We start from the raw sequence: 14,890 nt of genomic DNA, 5'->3' as shown, positions 1-14,890 counted from the left end.
CTTTGTGAAGCCTGCGGAACGCAGACGACGCCTGTGGGGTTGGAGTGGGCTGGGCCTCAAAGTCTTCTTCATCTTGAGGGCGATCCGCCCATGACGCATCTTGTGCAATTGGCGTCAGAGGACGACCAATGCTGATGAGTTCGCTGTGTTCATACTGAGGAAGGGCTGCATCATCTTGTACATTGTCCTGATGACCAATGTCTTCAGCAGTGATGGGGTCGGCTGCTGGTATGTCTTTAGCTTCAGGAGCCTCTGTGGAAGCAGGCTCATGAACTGTCAGTTGTCGTTCTGCGTCAGGATGGACGACAGAAAGGGGTTCAACCATCAAGGGCTCTGTGGGAGCAGCCCGAGCTTTCTTGATCTTTCGCTTCTTCTGAGTGGGAGCAGAAGGAGAGGCTTCAGTATGTTTCCGCTTCCTAGCTTCAGCCTCTGCAGTTCGCGTCTTCTTGAGCTCTGAAGCGGTTGACCAGCTCTTTGGCTTCGAGCTAGTCGTTGTAGTTGGGAAGACAATTGGAACTGCTTCTTGCCTTGGTGCCTCTCGTTCAGCCACAGCAGGCTTCTTCTTCTTCTTCGCGGCCATCTTGGGGTCGATGCCGGGACGCCCAAGTGCCTTGCGCTTCTAGGCCTCATTGTAGGCCTGCACACATCTGTCTGCCAGAGACTTCATTCGCTCCCGCGAACCTTGAGCTTCTGCACGCTTCTTCAGAAAGTTTTCCTTTAGTTCGTGCATCATGACCTTGAAGCTCTTCACTTCTTGCACGCTGAGCTTGGCCATATGCTTCTTGAACTGAGCCTTTTCATGATCAATTTTCTGCTTCAGTTCAACAATGCGCTGGGCAATTGCAAGTTCTGAAGCAATAGCGCCTTGGAAGGCGACGCTGAGGCCAATGGGCAGCTGCAGATCTTCGAAGCTGATGTTTGGTGTGGCAAACCATTCGTCGATGAAGTTGTGGATGATGGCGACATCAAAGAGAGGCAAATTGTTGAAGATTTCAGCTTCTTCTTTGCTCTTGATGAGCTGCTTGAGAGCGTCATCTCCAAGATCTTCATCACTTGACAGATCAATGGCTTCGCTGCGCAGAATGGCAGCAGCTGTGAGCTCTTTCCCGGTGTGTGGCTGAGGCATCTTGGCCTTCTGGGGCTTGGAGACGCGGGATACGTCTTCAGACTGCACACTGTCTTCAGGAGGTGCAGTTGCCAATGGCTTCGCCCTTGAGATTTTTGGTGAAGGGGCCGGCTTTGAAGCTTTTGGCTTCTTCTGCTGTTTTGGCTTCGGTACAGCAGGAGCTTCATCAGACTCAGAGTCAGCTGGAGGGTCATTCACGGCAGTCCCTTGGACTAAGATGCGTGTGATGAGGCCCTTAAGGTTGGCATACGGACCGATGATATTGGGTTCTGCGTCGCGTGTGCCATCTGCCCTTGGCGCGGAGGGACCAGGGTTGAAGTCTAACCCCAACTTCTTCTTGTTCTGCTTCGCTGATTGTTGGGCAAACTGGAAGTTGCGCTTGAACAGATTGTCGTCACGACACCAGAGTAGTGACGACGGATGTGCATCACCAGGCTGTGGCCAACGAACCATGCATGGATAGAAGCTTTGGGCAATAGCTTCATCTCTGGACCTGGGTACAAGGTTCTTATATAAGATGTCTCCCCACGGTCTTTTGATGGCACTTTTCTCAGCATACTCTTGGGTGGTGAAGCGGTATTTGAACCATTGTTCTGCCCAATAGCGTCGAATCCATTGGATTCGGGTCTTGCGCTGCCCATAATTCTCTTCAGGATCTGTTTTATACATTTCTGCCAGGTCATCAGGCAGATCTTTGGATGTTCCTCCACGTTGCTGTCTGCCCCCTTTCCTTGCTGCTGTTTCTGAAGCCATAAACTTTAACTTGAAAGGCTTCAAAACTTTCAAAGGCTTCAAAAGCTTCCTTTTGCTAGACCAACAGGAACTGGCTTCAGGAGAATTTGTGTGATGCTGTAGGAATTCTGCAAATGAATGCAGACTATGAGAACCAAAGGATTCTCCCACGGACATGTACCTGTGACAGCATTAAGGTGCGAGGGAAGGAGAAGAGGTCATATGCATTCTCAGAAGGTTTTGAAGATTAATCAGTTTAGAAGACATTGACCTCATCGTGCGAAGACATTCACTCATAGATAAGAAGTTGGTTCTAGATGTGTACGAACCCACAGATCAGTACAAGTGAGGAATCTAACTACTTCATGAAGCACAAGTGAATATACTAGGCATGTTACGAGATGCAAATTGAGAGATCTAACTTGTGTGAAGAGAAACTTCTTATGGTAGAAAGTGACAGAACTATGAGATCAAAAGGGGCTATAAAAAGAAGTTTTATTTACCACACTTGGAACTGCTAGACAGAGTGGGAGATGGTGCCGAGCAGTTCAATCCTCCGTGCCCTAACTTGGCGACGAAAGACACCTACGGCGACGGCGGAGAGGACGATGTCCGCGATCGGCGTGAAGACGGCGTCGGAGAGGTTGCGGCAGCGAAGCGCTTCGTCGCCGGCGTCGTCGAGAGCTAGCGGTGGCGCTAGGGTTCGTGCGAGGGTGGAAGAAGGAGATAATGACCGCGGTAAGTGTAAATTTATAGGCGCAGGGGCGGCACTGTGCTATTACACAGGTGCCCCTGGCGATTCGCATCTGAGGAATGTGGCCATCATGCGGTATTTTGGGGGCAGTTCCACGTCTCACGCACGCCTGGATTGTCGGGTGGTCGTTCCTACTTCTCTGGATTTCATGTGGATAAATGAGCATTGAAAATGGACTTAAATGTTGTCTCTGTGTCTTCTGCTAACAAGGACGCAGAGAAGACATTTGACAGTTTCAATAGAATGCATATGACTTGGAGAGATAGAATTTTGAGATAGAGAGCATAGAGAGGTTAGGGTCCGATCACATTCACTTAGTTCAAAAGATTCAAACAAGAAGACATAGCTATAAGTGAATGCTGTAGAGGACAGAACACTAGTATATATATATATATATATCTATACAATCAACGTAGTGAAGATAGTCATGAAGACATGTTCGAAGCCAAACCAAATGTGAAGACATTGCAAGGTAACGCCATGAGAGAAACACTTCAGAATAGAACGTTTGGTGGTGGCGTTACCCACCGTATAGGAAGTATTAGACCCAGACACGGCGCACAATTATCGTGGCGCTCCGAAGTCAAATTCCACATTAATGTATTCACACTTAGAATGTATGTCTTCATTGATTGAAGATATACTTCACTTCGTGTGTTGCACATCTAAGTCATCAACATGCATAAGGGTTAGGATGTGTGCCTGATCACAGGACATTTGAGGATTCCAGGATATTTAGCTCATACCGTAACTTGCAAAACCTCTTCTCATCCAAGGGCTTGGTGAAGATATCTGCCAATTGCTCTTTAGTGTTGACGTGTATGATATCAATGTCTTCCTTCACAACATGATCTGTGAGAAAGTGATGACGAATTTCAATGTGCTTTGTCTTCGAGTGCTGAACTGGGTTGTTGGCAATCTTGATGGCGCTTTCGTTGTCGCAGTAAAGTGGCACTTGCTTCAGATGAATGCCATAGTCCTTGAGTGTTTGCTTCATCCACAGAAGCTGAGCGCAACAAGATCCAGCAGCAATGTATTCAGATTCAGTAGTGGAGAGGGATACACAGTTCTGCTTCTTTGAAGACCAACATACAAGTGATCGTCCGAGAAAGTGACATGTGCCTGATGTAGACTTGCGATCAACTTTGTCACCAGCATAATCAGCATCCGAGAATCCAACCAAATCAAACTCTGAGCCCTTTGTATACCATAATCCTAGAGTTGGGGTGTGAGACAAATATCAAAGAATTCGCTTAACAGCTAAGTGATGCGACTCCTTTGGTGCCGCTTGAAATCGAGCACACATGCAAACACTAAGCATAATATCTGGCCTAGATGCACATAAATAAAGTAAAGAACCAATCATGGAGCAGTATACCTTTTAATCGAACTCTTTACCATTGTCGTCAGGACCCAGATGATGTTTGGCTGGCATTGGTGTTGTGAAGCCTTTGCAGTCTTGCATACCAAACTTCTTCAGGCAATCTTTGAGATACTGCTCTTGAGATATGAAGATGCCATTGCGTTGTTGTCGTATTTGAAGACCAAGGAAGAACTTCAGCTCCCCCATCATGGACATCTGATATTGCTCTTGCATCATATATCCAAATCTTCACTGTACTTCTGATTGGTGCAGCCGAAGATAATGTCATCCACATATATTTGGCACACAAATAGTTCACCATCATATGTCTTCGTGAAAAGAGTGGGATCTAGGGAACCAGGTATGAAGCCTTTGCTCTTCAGGAAGTATTTGAGTGTGTCATACCAGGCCCTAGGGGCTTGTTTGAGGCCAGACAGTGCCTTGTTGAGCTTGTATACCATGTCAGGATGTTTTGGATTTTCAAAGCCAGGCGGTTGTGCAACATACACTTCTTCTTCAATCTTGCCATTGAGAAAGGCACTCTTCACATCCATTTGATATAGAAGTATGTTATGATGATTTGCATAGGCCAGCAGTATGCGTATGGCTTCAAGCCTAGCCACAGGAGCGAATGTTTCATCGAAGTCAATGCCTTCCACTTGAGTATATCCTTGAGCAACGAGACGAGCTTTGTTTCTAACAACTTGACCATGCTCATCTTGCTTGTTGCGGTATATCCATTTGGTGCCTATTATGTTGTGCGTCCGTGGATCAGGACGCTTAACCAGTTCCCATACATTATTCAGCTCAAACTGTTGAAGCTCTTCTTGCATAGCTTGAATCCATTCAGGTTCCATGAAGGCTTCTTCAACTTTCTTGGGTTCTGATATTGAGACGAATGCGAAGTGCCCACAGAAATTTGCTAGCTGAGTTGCCCTTGAACGAGTGAGTGGACCAGGTGCATTGATGCTGTCAATTATTCTGTCAATCTACACTTCATTGGCAACACGAGGATGTACAGGGCGAAGACTTTGCTCTTGCTGATCTGTGTTGTTGTTGGGAGGAATGTCTTCAGGCTGAGCATTGTCTTCATGTTGATCAGGTGCTGAGACGATAAGTTCTTCTTCAGGATGAGCTTCAGAAGGTATAATCTCTCCAGTTCCCATTAGCTTGATTGATTCACTAGCTGGAATTTCATCTAGCACATTTGGCAGTTGCTCTCTTGTGAACCATTTGTCTCATCGAACCGCACATCCACTGTTTCAACCACTTTGTAATGAAAGAGATTGAAGACTCTGTAGGAGTGCGAATCCTTTCCATATCCAAGCATAAAACCCTCATGTGCTTTTGGTGCAAACTTTGAGGTGTGGTGTGGGTCCTTGATCCAGCACTTTGCGCCAAATACTCTGAAGTAACTGACATTTGGCTTCTTGCCAGTTAGGAGTTCATAAGATGTCTTGTTCAGAAGCTTGTGAAGATAAACACGATTGATTGTATGGCATGCTGTGTCAATGGCTTCAGTCCAGAATTTTCTTGGAGTCTTGTATTCATCTAGCATCGTTCTGGCCATCTCAATGAGTGTTCTGTTCTTGCGTTCGACGATGCCATTCTGCTGTGGCGTGTACGGAGCTGAGAATTCATGTGTGATGCCCAAGGTATCAAGATATGTATCAAGGCCAGTGTTCTTGAATTCAGTGCCATTGTCACTTCTGATGTGCTTTATTTTGGCACCATAATTGTTCATAGCACGATTGGCGAAGCGTCTAAAGACATCCTGCACTTCAGTCTTGTAAAGAATTATGTGCACCCAAGTATATCTAGAATAATCATCAACAACAACGAAGCCATAGAGGCAAGCAGTGGTAGTAAAAGTTGAGTAGTGAGTGGGACCAAAAAGATCCATGTGAAGCAGTTCGAAGGGTCGAGTAGTGGTCATGATTGTCTTCGAGGGATGTTTTGCCCTCGTCATCTTCCCTGCTTCACAGGCACCGCATAGATGGTCTTTCTTGAACTTGACGCCCTCGATGCCTATGACATGCTTATTCTTCGCAAGGGTGTGGAGGTTCCTCATGCCAGCATGTCCAAGTCTCCGATGCCATAGCCAGCATTCTAAAGCCTTTGCTAGAAGACATACTGCAAGATGTGGCCCTGCTGAGAAATCTACCACGTACAAATCATCTTTCCGATACCCTTGAAACACTAGAGACTTGTCAGATTCCATTAGTACAAGGCAACAAAATTTTCCAAATATTACGACCATGTTCAAATCGCAAAGCATTGAGACAGACATTAAGTTGAAACCAAGGGATTCAACAAGCATGACTTTATCCATGTGTTGATCCTTTGAGATTGCAACTCTACCTAGACCCAATACCTTACTTTTACCAGTGTCAGCAAATGTGATGCGGTCCATTCCTGCAGTTAGTACCAATGTACCTGGCAAACACTTCACCATTCTGATTCTTAAACAGTATATAGTTTGCATGAAAGGATTCATCAATGATAATGGGGTTAGCACAAGTGAAGCCAGATAAATTGGATGGATCTGCTGAAGGTTCCTTTGCAGCAACCCACTTGGTTTTGGGGTACTACTCAGGTTTCCAGTAAGAGCCATCTACATTTATTTTCCTTACGAACCCAACACCCTCTTTCCTAGGGTTTCGGTTCAGAATCTGCTTCTTGAGGACATCACATAATGTCTGATGTCCTTTAAGACTTTTGTACATCCCTGTTTCAAGAAATGTCTTCAACCTAGCATTCTCATCAGCAATAGCAGTGGTATCCTCAGCAGAGGGGTTAGTTACCACATCAACAGTTGAAGATATTGCAATAGCAGTAGCAGTGGAACATTCAGCAACAGAAGTAGCATTATCACGCTCAATGCATTTAAGACATGGTGGTTCAAATCCTTCCTGAGCGGAATTGATCTGTTCAGCGCGAAGTGACTCGTTTTCCTTGTGAAGATCTTCATGAGCCGCTCTCAATTTCTCAAGTTCTTGCTTCCTTTGAAGATAATCATAGGAAAGCTTTTCATGAGTTGTTGAGAGAGTATCAAGACGATCTTCAAGTTTCTGATACTTAACGTGAAGATTTTTTATGTCTTCAATTAAGGATTCGGATCGAGGCATTTCAGCACCCAACAGATCATCGCTTCTGTCTAACAGTTTTTGAATATGTTCCATGGCCTTTTGTTGTTCAGTTGCAATTTTAGCAAGTGTTTTGTAGCTGGGTTTTGAATCACAATCAGAGTCATCGTCACTGGATGTTTGATAGCGAGTAGTGCGTGTGTTTACCTTGGCACCGCGTGCCATGAAGCAGTAGGTAGGAGTGGAGTCGTCCTTGTCATTTGCATCGGTGTCAGTGATGAAGTCATTGTCTTCAGTGTTGAAGATGGACTTGGCGACGTATGCTGTAGCCAGACTTGCAATGCCAGAATCAGACTCCTCCTCAGACTCCACCTCTGCCTCCTCAGAAGCGGACTCCTCCTCAGAATCCATTTCCTTGCCAACAAACGCACGTGCCTTGCTAGATGAGCTCTTTTTGTGTGATGAAGACTTTGAGGAAGACTTGGAAGAAGACTTTGAGTATTTCTTCTTCTTCTTGTCGTCAGAGTCATATTCCTTGCTCTTCTTCTTCCTTCTGTTCTCATTGTCCCACTGTGGACACTCAGAGATGAAGTGTCCAGTTTTCTTGCACTTGTGGCATGTTTTCTTCTTGTAGTCATGAGCAGAAGCTTCATCATTCCTTGAGCTCGATCATGAAGACTTTCTGAAGCCTTTCTTCTTGGTGAATTTTTGGAACTTCTTCACTAGCATTGCAAGTTCCCTTCCAATGTCTTCAGGATCATCAGAACTGCTGTCAGATTCTTCTTCAGATGAGGAAACAGCTTTTGCCTTCAAGGCACGAGTTCGCCCATAGTTTGGACCGTAGATATCTCTTTTCTTAGAAACTCATGTGTGTTGAGCCTCTCAAGTATGTCAGATGGATCGACTGTCTTGAAATTAGGACGTTCTTGAATCATCAGGGCTAGGATGTCAAACGAACTATCAAGTGATCTCAGCAGTGTCTTGACGACTTCATGTTTGGTGATCTCAGTAGCGCCGAGGGCTTAAAGCTCATTTGTGATGTCAGTGAGTCTGTCAAATGTGTGCTGGACATTCTCATTGTCATTTCGCTTGAAGCGGTTGAAGAGATTGCGAAGGACACTGATTCTTTGATCTCTCTGGGTTGAGATGCCTTCATTGACCTTGGAGAGCCAGTCCCAGACCAGCTTGGATGTCTTCAAGGCACTCACACGGCCATACTGTCCTTTGGTCAGATGACCGCAGATGATATTCTTGGCAGTAGAGTCCAGTTGAGTGAACTTCTTGACATCAGCAGCAGTGCCACCTTCTCCAGCCTTGGGAACGCCGTTCTCGACGACATACCATAGGTCGACGTCAATGGCTTCAAGATGCATGCGCATCTTATTCTTCCAGTAGGGATATTCAGTTCCGTCGAAGACGGGGCACGCAGCGAAGACTTTGATTATCCCTACAGTCGACATAGCTAAAACTCCAGGTGGTTAAACCGAATCACACAGAACAAGGGAGCACCTTGCTCTGATACCAATTGAAAGTGCGTTATATCGACTAGAGGGGGGGGGGGTGAATAGGCGATTTTTATGAAAGTCTTCAAAACGTGGAAGTTATGAAGACAAACAGTAGAGATATGCCTATCACTATGCAGCGGAAGTTAGATTACACCAGGCAAGCCATGGTCAAGTATTCAATAGAGTGAAAGCACAATGACAAGTAGCTGCAGTGTAATAAGGATCAGGTAGGAAGAAGTTATGAAGCCAAACAAATCATACAGTTACGTTGTGAAGATAAAAGATATAGCAAGCATGCAATGGCTTCACAATGAGTAACAGTAAGTAAAAGGAAGTGAAGATGAAACCAGTGACTCGTTGAAGACAATGATGTGTTGGACCAGTTCCAGTTGCTGTGACAACTGTACGTCTGGTTGGAGCGACTAGGTATTTAAACCTTAGGACACACAGTCCCGGACACCCAGTCCTGAACACGCAGCTCAGGACACCAAGTCCTCACCGTATTCTCCTTGAGCTAAGGTCACATAGTCCTCGCCCAATCACTCAGGTAAGTCTTCAAGGTAGACTCCCAAACCTTCACAGACTTCGTTCACTGGCAATCCACAATGTCTCTTGGATGCTCTGAACGCGACGCCTAACCGTCTCGGGATGCACAGTCCTCAAGTGTAATAAGTCTTCAGATCACACAGACAAGAAGACCTAAGTGATGCCCAATGTTCTCTGGCTCTGGGTGGTTAGGGCTTTTCTCCTCGCTAGGAATTTTCTCTCAAAGGCTTCGAGGTGGGTTGCTCTCAAATGACAAAAGCCGTGCACTGAAATCTGAGCAGCCAACCGTTTATGGTTGTAGGGGGTGGGCTATTTATAGCCACTTGGCAACCCGACCTGATTTGTCCAAAATGACCCTGGGTCACTAAGGAACTGACACGTGTTCCAACGGTCAGATTTCAAACTCTCATGGCAACTTTACTTGAGCTACAAGAAAAGCTGACTTGTCCGGCTCTGGACAAGATTCGCTCTCATTGTCTTCACTCGAAGACATAGGTTTTTGGTTTAGGCATCACTTCAGTCATTCTGACTGGTTCTCCTGGACCCCACTTAACAGTACGGTGGTTCCTATGACTCAACACAAAAGAAAGAGAACTATAAAAGATCTAAGTCTTCGAGCTCCATAGGCTTCATAACGTGTCTTCTTATGTCATATGCTTCAATGTGAATATCTTCATATACCACCTTTGACTTCAATGTCTTCATACATTTTTAGGGGTCATCTCTGGTAGTAAAACCGAATCAATGAGGGACTTCTACCTGTGTTATCCTGCAATTCTCACAAACACATTAGTCCCTCAACTAGGTTTGTCGTCAATACTCCAAAACCAACTAGGGGTGGCACTAGATGCACTTACAGCATGGCAACGCCACGGTCACGCGGTGACCACGCGGCGGGCATGCGAGTTTACGCGCTCTAGAGTTGGGGCCCTCAGCCACTGCCCAAACCTCTACGTATCGCCACCAAACCATGTATTTATGATTAAATAGGTCCTTATGTAACTAGAAATGATTTTTGGAAAAAATAAATAGCAAACTATGAGGCAGCTGCAGTTCAAATTTAACCCGCTTCCTGCTGAATCGGTGGAAATTTGTCTTTTTCACGAGAGGTGGATCAAAAAAATTTACACCCAACCATTTTGTTAATTGTGCATTAAATATGGCCTAGTATTTTATAAAAATGATTTGGTCTAATTTTGCAACAATTATTTGGTAGTTCCTTCACAAAAAGACCTCCTTTTGGGCACTCGAAAAATGGAAAATGGTTTTTTCGTCCAACGAAAATGAAAACTTCCTTAGGCAACATTGTTTTCCATTCCAATATGCACCCTTGTGCACAATATGAGATCATTTGAACAAACTATGCCATGAATGTGGCCATAAGATTGATCATTTGGCTTGAAAGCAATTGATCTCCACACGTGATAGCTCATTTTCGAGAACACTTTTTTAAAATAATTGTTGTATTACAAGTTTGTTATTTTTCCTGAGAACTTGGCCACATATAATGACACAATGCGAAGGTTTCCCAATTTTTTGATTTTTTTTGAATTTTTTATGCCCGCTTCGAAATGCGGTGAAAACGGCGGGAATGACCGTTCCTAGCTAGTGGTTGAATCTTGGAATTTTTTTGGTGTTTCTCTGATTAAATAGATACTAGCTTATGTACCTAGAAATGATTTTTGGAAAAAATAAATAGCAAACTACAAGGCAGCTACAGTTCAAATTTGACCCGCTTCCAACTGAATCGGCGGGAATTTGTCTTTTTCACGAGAGGTGGATCAAAACTTTTTACACCCAACCATTTGGTCAATTGTACATTAAATATGACCTAGTATTTTAGAAAAATGATTTGGTCTAATTTTGCAACAATTATTTCGTAGGTTCTTCACAAAAAAACATCATTTGGGGCACTCGAAAAATGGAAAATGACTTTTTCGTCCAAAGAAAATGAAAATTTCCTTAGGCAACATTGTTTGCCATTCCAATATGCACCCTTGTGCATAATATGAGATCATTTGAACAAACTAGGCAATGAATGTGGCCATAATATTGATCATCTAGTTTGAAAGCCATTTATCTCCATAGATGGTAGCTTGTTTCTGAGAACACTTTTTTAAAAGAATTGCCGTATTACAATTTTATTATTTTTCCTGGTAACTTGGTCACATATGATGACACAATGCGAAGGTTTTCCAATTTTTTGATTTTTTTTGAATTTTTTATGCCCGTTTCAAAATGCGGTCAAAACGGCGGGAATGACCGTTCCTAGCTAGTGGTTGAATCTTGGAATTTTTTTGGTGTTTCTATGATTAAATAGATACTTTTGTACCTAGAAATGATTTTTGTAAAAAATAAATAGCAAACTATGAGGCAGCCGCAGTTCAAATTTGACCCGCTTCCAACTAAATCGGCAAAAAATTGTCTTTTTCATTAGAGGTGTATGAAAACTTTTTACACCCAATAATTTGGTCAATTGTGCATTAAATATGGCCTAGTATTTCAAAAAAATGATTTGGTCCAATTTTGCAACAAATATATTATAGGTCCTTTACAAAAAAACTCAGTTTGGACACTCGAAAAATGATTAAAAATAGGTAGAAAGATCAGAAATGCATACAAATTGGTGCTCATCCATAAAATGTGGTCTAACTTGAGTGAAAATTTGTATAATGCCCTTTTGAAAAATATTTTTGATAGTTGCTTCACAAAATAGCTCTATCTTTAGTACTTGGAAATTATTTTAAATCACAGATTCTCGAACCAATCAGAACACTTCTCACGGATCACCACACTCTATGTGATCTGAACCGTCCACACTAGGCGAATCCAACGTCTCTCGCTCACCTCTCAGCAGGCCAACCCAAACCATAACTCCACTCCTCTCCCCTCTATCCCCCGATTCAGATCCACTCGCAGCCGCTACCTACCTCCCGCCCCCGATTCAGATCCCGCCGCCCACGCCCGCACGCCACCACACTCCGCTGCCCGCGCCGCTCTTCCTCCGCCCGCCGACCCCACGCCGTCCCTGATGCCTCACTCGCCGCGCTCGTCCCGCCCTAACTCCACTCCCACTCCAGCCGCCGCTGCCCCCTTCTCCCTCCCACCCACGCCCCGCGCCCACGCCCCCAACCCCACCCCCTTCTCCTTCCCTCAGATCTCGATCTGCCGCCGCCCCCAACCCCACCGCCATTGCCACCATCGATGACCCTCGCCGTAGACGAGGTTGAGGCCGACCCAAGATCGAGCCCATGCCCAGAGCCGCCCCCAAGATTCGCAGGCAACCACACGCCAATCAGGACCTCGATCTGGATCGAGCAGGTGCTCTCCACCAACGGGGCTTGGGCAAGCGAGCCAACCGCAGTGGATTCAGCCCTCAGCTCCTCCGGTGGCCAGAAAGGCGCCGCGGAGGCTCGCGGAGCACGGGGACGTCGCTCGCCGCCCTCACCGCACCTCCATTCCCCTCCACCACCTTCCCTCCCTCCCTCTACACGGCCGTCTATATAAGGTACGCCTCCCTCTCCCCTCACCTCTCTCCCTGCGCTTCCGGAAGTCGGGGTCTAGGGTTTGGTGCGCCGGTGCGCTGATGGATCTGGCGGGGTTGCTGGTGTGCTGCAGGAGGGCGGCCGGATGTCGGTCGCGCCGGCGAGCCCGCCGGGCGGCGGCTTCAGCGGCGTCAGGGAGCAGGACAGGTTCCTGCCCATCGCCAACATCAGCAACATCATGAAGAAGGCCATCCTGGCCAACGGCAAGATCGCCAAGGACGCCAAGGAGACCGTGCGGGAGTGCATCTCGGAGTTCATTGCTTCATCGCCAGCGAGTGAGTGCCTCTGTTGACCGCTGCCGCTCCGTTTTGCCTCCCCGAATCAAGTGTGGTCTGGTGCTGACCTGTCGCTGTTTTGTCTTGTCTGTATTGTAGGGTGAGTGACAAGTGCCAGAGGGAGAAGTGCAAGACCATCAACATCGACGACCTACTCTGGGCGATGGCCACGCTAGGCTTTCAGGAGTACATTGAGCCCCCCAAGGTTTATCTGCAGAATTACAGAGAGGGGCATGCCCATTTAGCCATGTGGGATTTTTTTATCTGAACTAATTGGGGATGGATTAGTGCTTTGAGAGTTAGGTAGGTCCATGATAGTTTAATATGTTGCTGTTGTAGCCTGAAAAGCTCTGTTTGGCACTTTTGTTAGTCCTAGTTGGCAAATTTAAACACTCATGTTCAGCTTGGTGACTGATGAGACCCCACACTGCCTGGCACCAATCATCTTATTGTCCTTAGAACAAGTGTTGATTTATCCCTCCAATTACTACTGTCATTGAGATCTTCAATTCATTTCTGTACTATTAATTCAAATAACTGAATGATTTGAAGCACTAAGAATTGTCTCCAGAGTCCAACTATTAAACTGTTTAAGTAGCTACTGAATCTGCTTGCTTGGTTATGGTAGACATACATGTATTACAAATTCATTATTCTTGTTTGAAGCTAAGCTAGGCTACTGTAGTTCCAGCAAAAAACAGGGGAGCCGCTCTTTTTGTTCTTCACTAATAAATTCTTGTTTGAATGCATATCCTGGGGGTGGTGAAGCTGGGAGCTTTTCCTCCCCATAAAAATACTTTGCTCTTCATTATGAGCAATGCCCTTATATAATTAGCTCCTAGGAGTGTTTATATACTTGATCACCACACCTCTACTATTCTGGTTACTTTTGCTTTCTTCTCTGTAGTTGTCCAGGGCATAACAGTTTTATGTGTGGCTTGTTATTTTGTTACCAGCCTACTTTCTTGTGCTCCTGGTCGAGTCTTGTGGAGAAGCAGGGCGAATCGGGCATCATCTCACTTGTGCCTATGTGGTAAGAATAGAACACCACTCTCGCTTGATGTGCATGTATTAGTACAACAAAGCATTCTTACATGGTGATTGTTAGCGACACAACAATTATCTTGCAACATAGCTTGCCAAATTGCTTGCTTGCTTACTATATAACCTGTACTGCTAAACATGTTATCCCACTCCATGATGTTGTATCATTTGCAAATACTCCTGGACATCGGCTCCCATTAGCTATAGTCTGTACCTCTAAAAGAGGAGTATAAACTAGACTAATCTGTACTCTATTATGCTTGAGACTTGATCCAAGCCGTATTAATTGTTGCTAGTGATGTTATTATCTACTCTAATGGCTGATGAATCTGTACCTGCCATACCATGTGGAATGACTAATGAATTTGTACCCGAATACCATGTGTAATGATTGTTATTTTTGCATCATTTAAACATTTTTTCTGCTATATAGTTTCTCACTCATGATTGATCTACTGCAGGTGAATGAGGTTTTCAAATGTTGGAAGGAGGAGGACAATAGGAACTTCTGTTATGTCTTAGCATCTAAATTTTTGTTTTAATTTTCTTTGTTGTAGAATAGTTTTGTTTGGCAGTTACTGTTCCTGGGATGTAAAGATATCTTAGATATGTATTGCTGGAATGAATGGTTGTAACATAATAACATTGCACGTTGCCCAAGATAGCTTGTGGTGTGATGTGTTGTAATGTCAATGGCATAATAACTTCTTTTGTATTGGATCAATTTTTTCGGAACTGGGCTAGGCCCAAGTTATATTGGACAATTATTTTTGAGGGAAAAACATGAGAGGCCCAGCAAAGAAATGGCCCAGAAAAATACATGATCAAAAAGAAAATATGCTGTTAAAAGGGCCACATAAAGAAATCAATAAGGCTGAATTGTTGGGCCAGACCCATGTAGCTAATAAAAGCAC

The 14,890-nt window shown here is 44.8% G+C and overlaps 1 protein-coding gene and 1 long non-coding RNA gene across 2 annotated transcripts; both read left to right on the top strand.

Annotated features, from left to right (window-relative positions):
* The first annotated feature begins 12,742 nt into the window (after positions 1-12,742).
* On the top strand, positions 12,743-13,200 carry LOC125541457 (nuclear transcription factor Y subunit B-like). The gene is made up of 2 exons (XM_087541215.1): positions 12,743-12,936; positions 13,032-13,200. The coding sequence occupies exons 1-2, from the start codon at positions 12,743-12,745 to the stop codon at positions 13,198-13,200; spliced, it is 363 nt and encodes a 120-aa protein (XP_087397341.1).
* Positions 13,201-13,599: 399 nt separating this feature from the next.
* LOC147984695 (uncharacterized) lies at positions 13,600-14,638 on the top strand. Its single transcript, XR_015615060.1, has 2 exons — positions 13,600-13,965; positions 14,438-14,638. It is a non-coding gene; the product is annotated as an uncharacterized LOC147984695 (long non-coding RNA).
* Positions 14,639-14,890: the final 252 nt, after the last annotated feature.

Source organism: Triticum urartu, chromosome 2A (genome assembly GCF_056163025.1).
Source record: "Triticum urartu cultivar PI428250 chromosome 2A, HENAU_Tu73, whole genome shotgun sequence".
Lineage (NCBI taxonomy): Eukaryota > Viridiplantae > Streptophyta > Magnoliopsida > Poales > Poaceae > Triticum > Triticum urartu.
The sequence above is the reverse complement of the archived record's forward strand: the minus strand, read 5'-3'. Positions and strand labels throughout refer to the sequence as shown.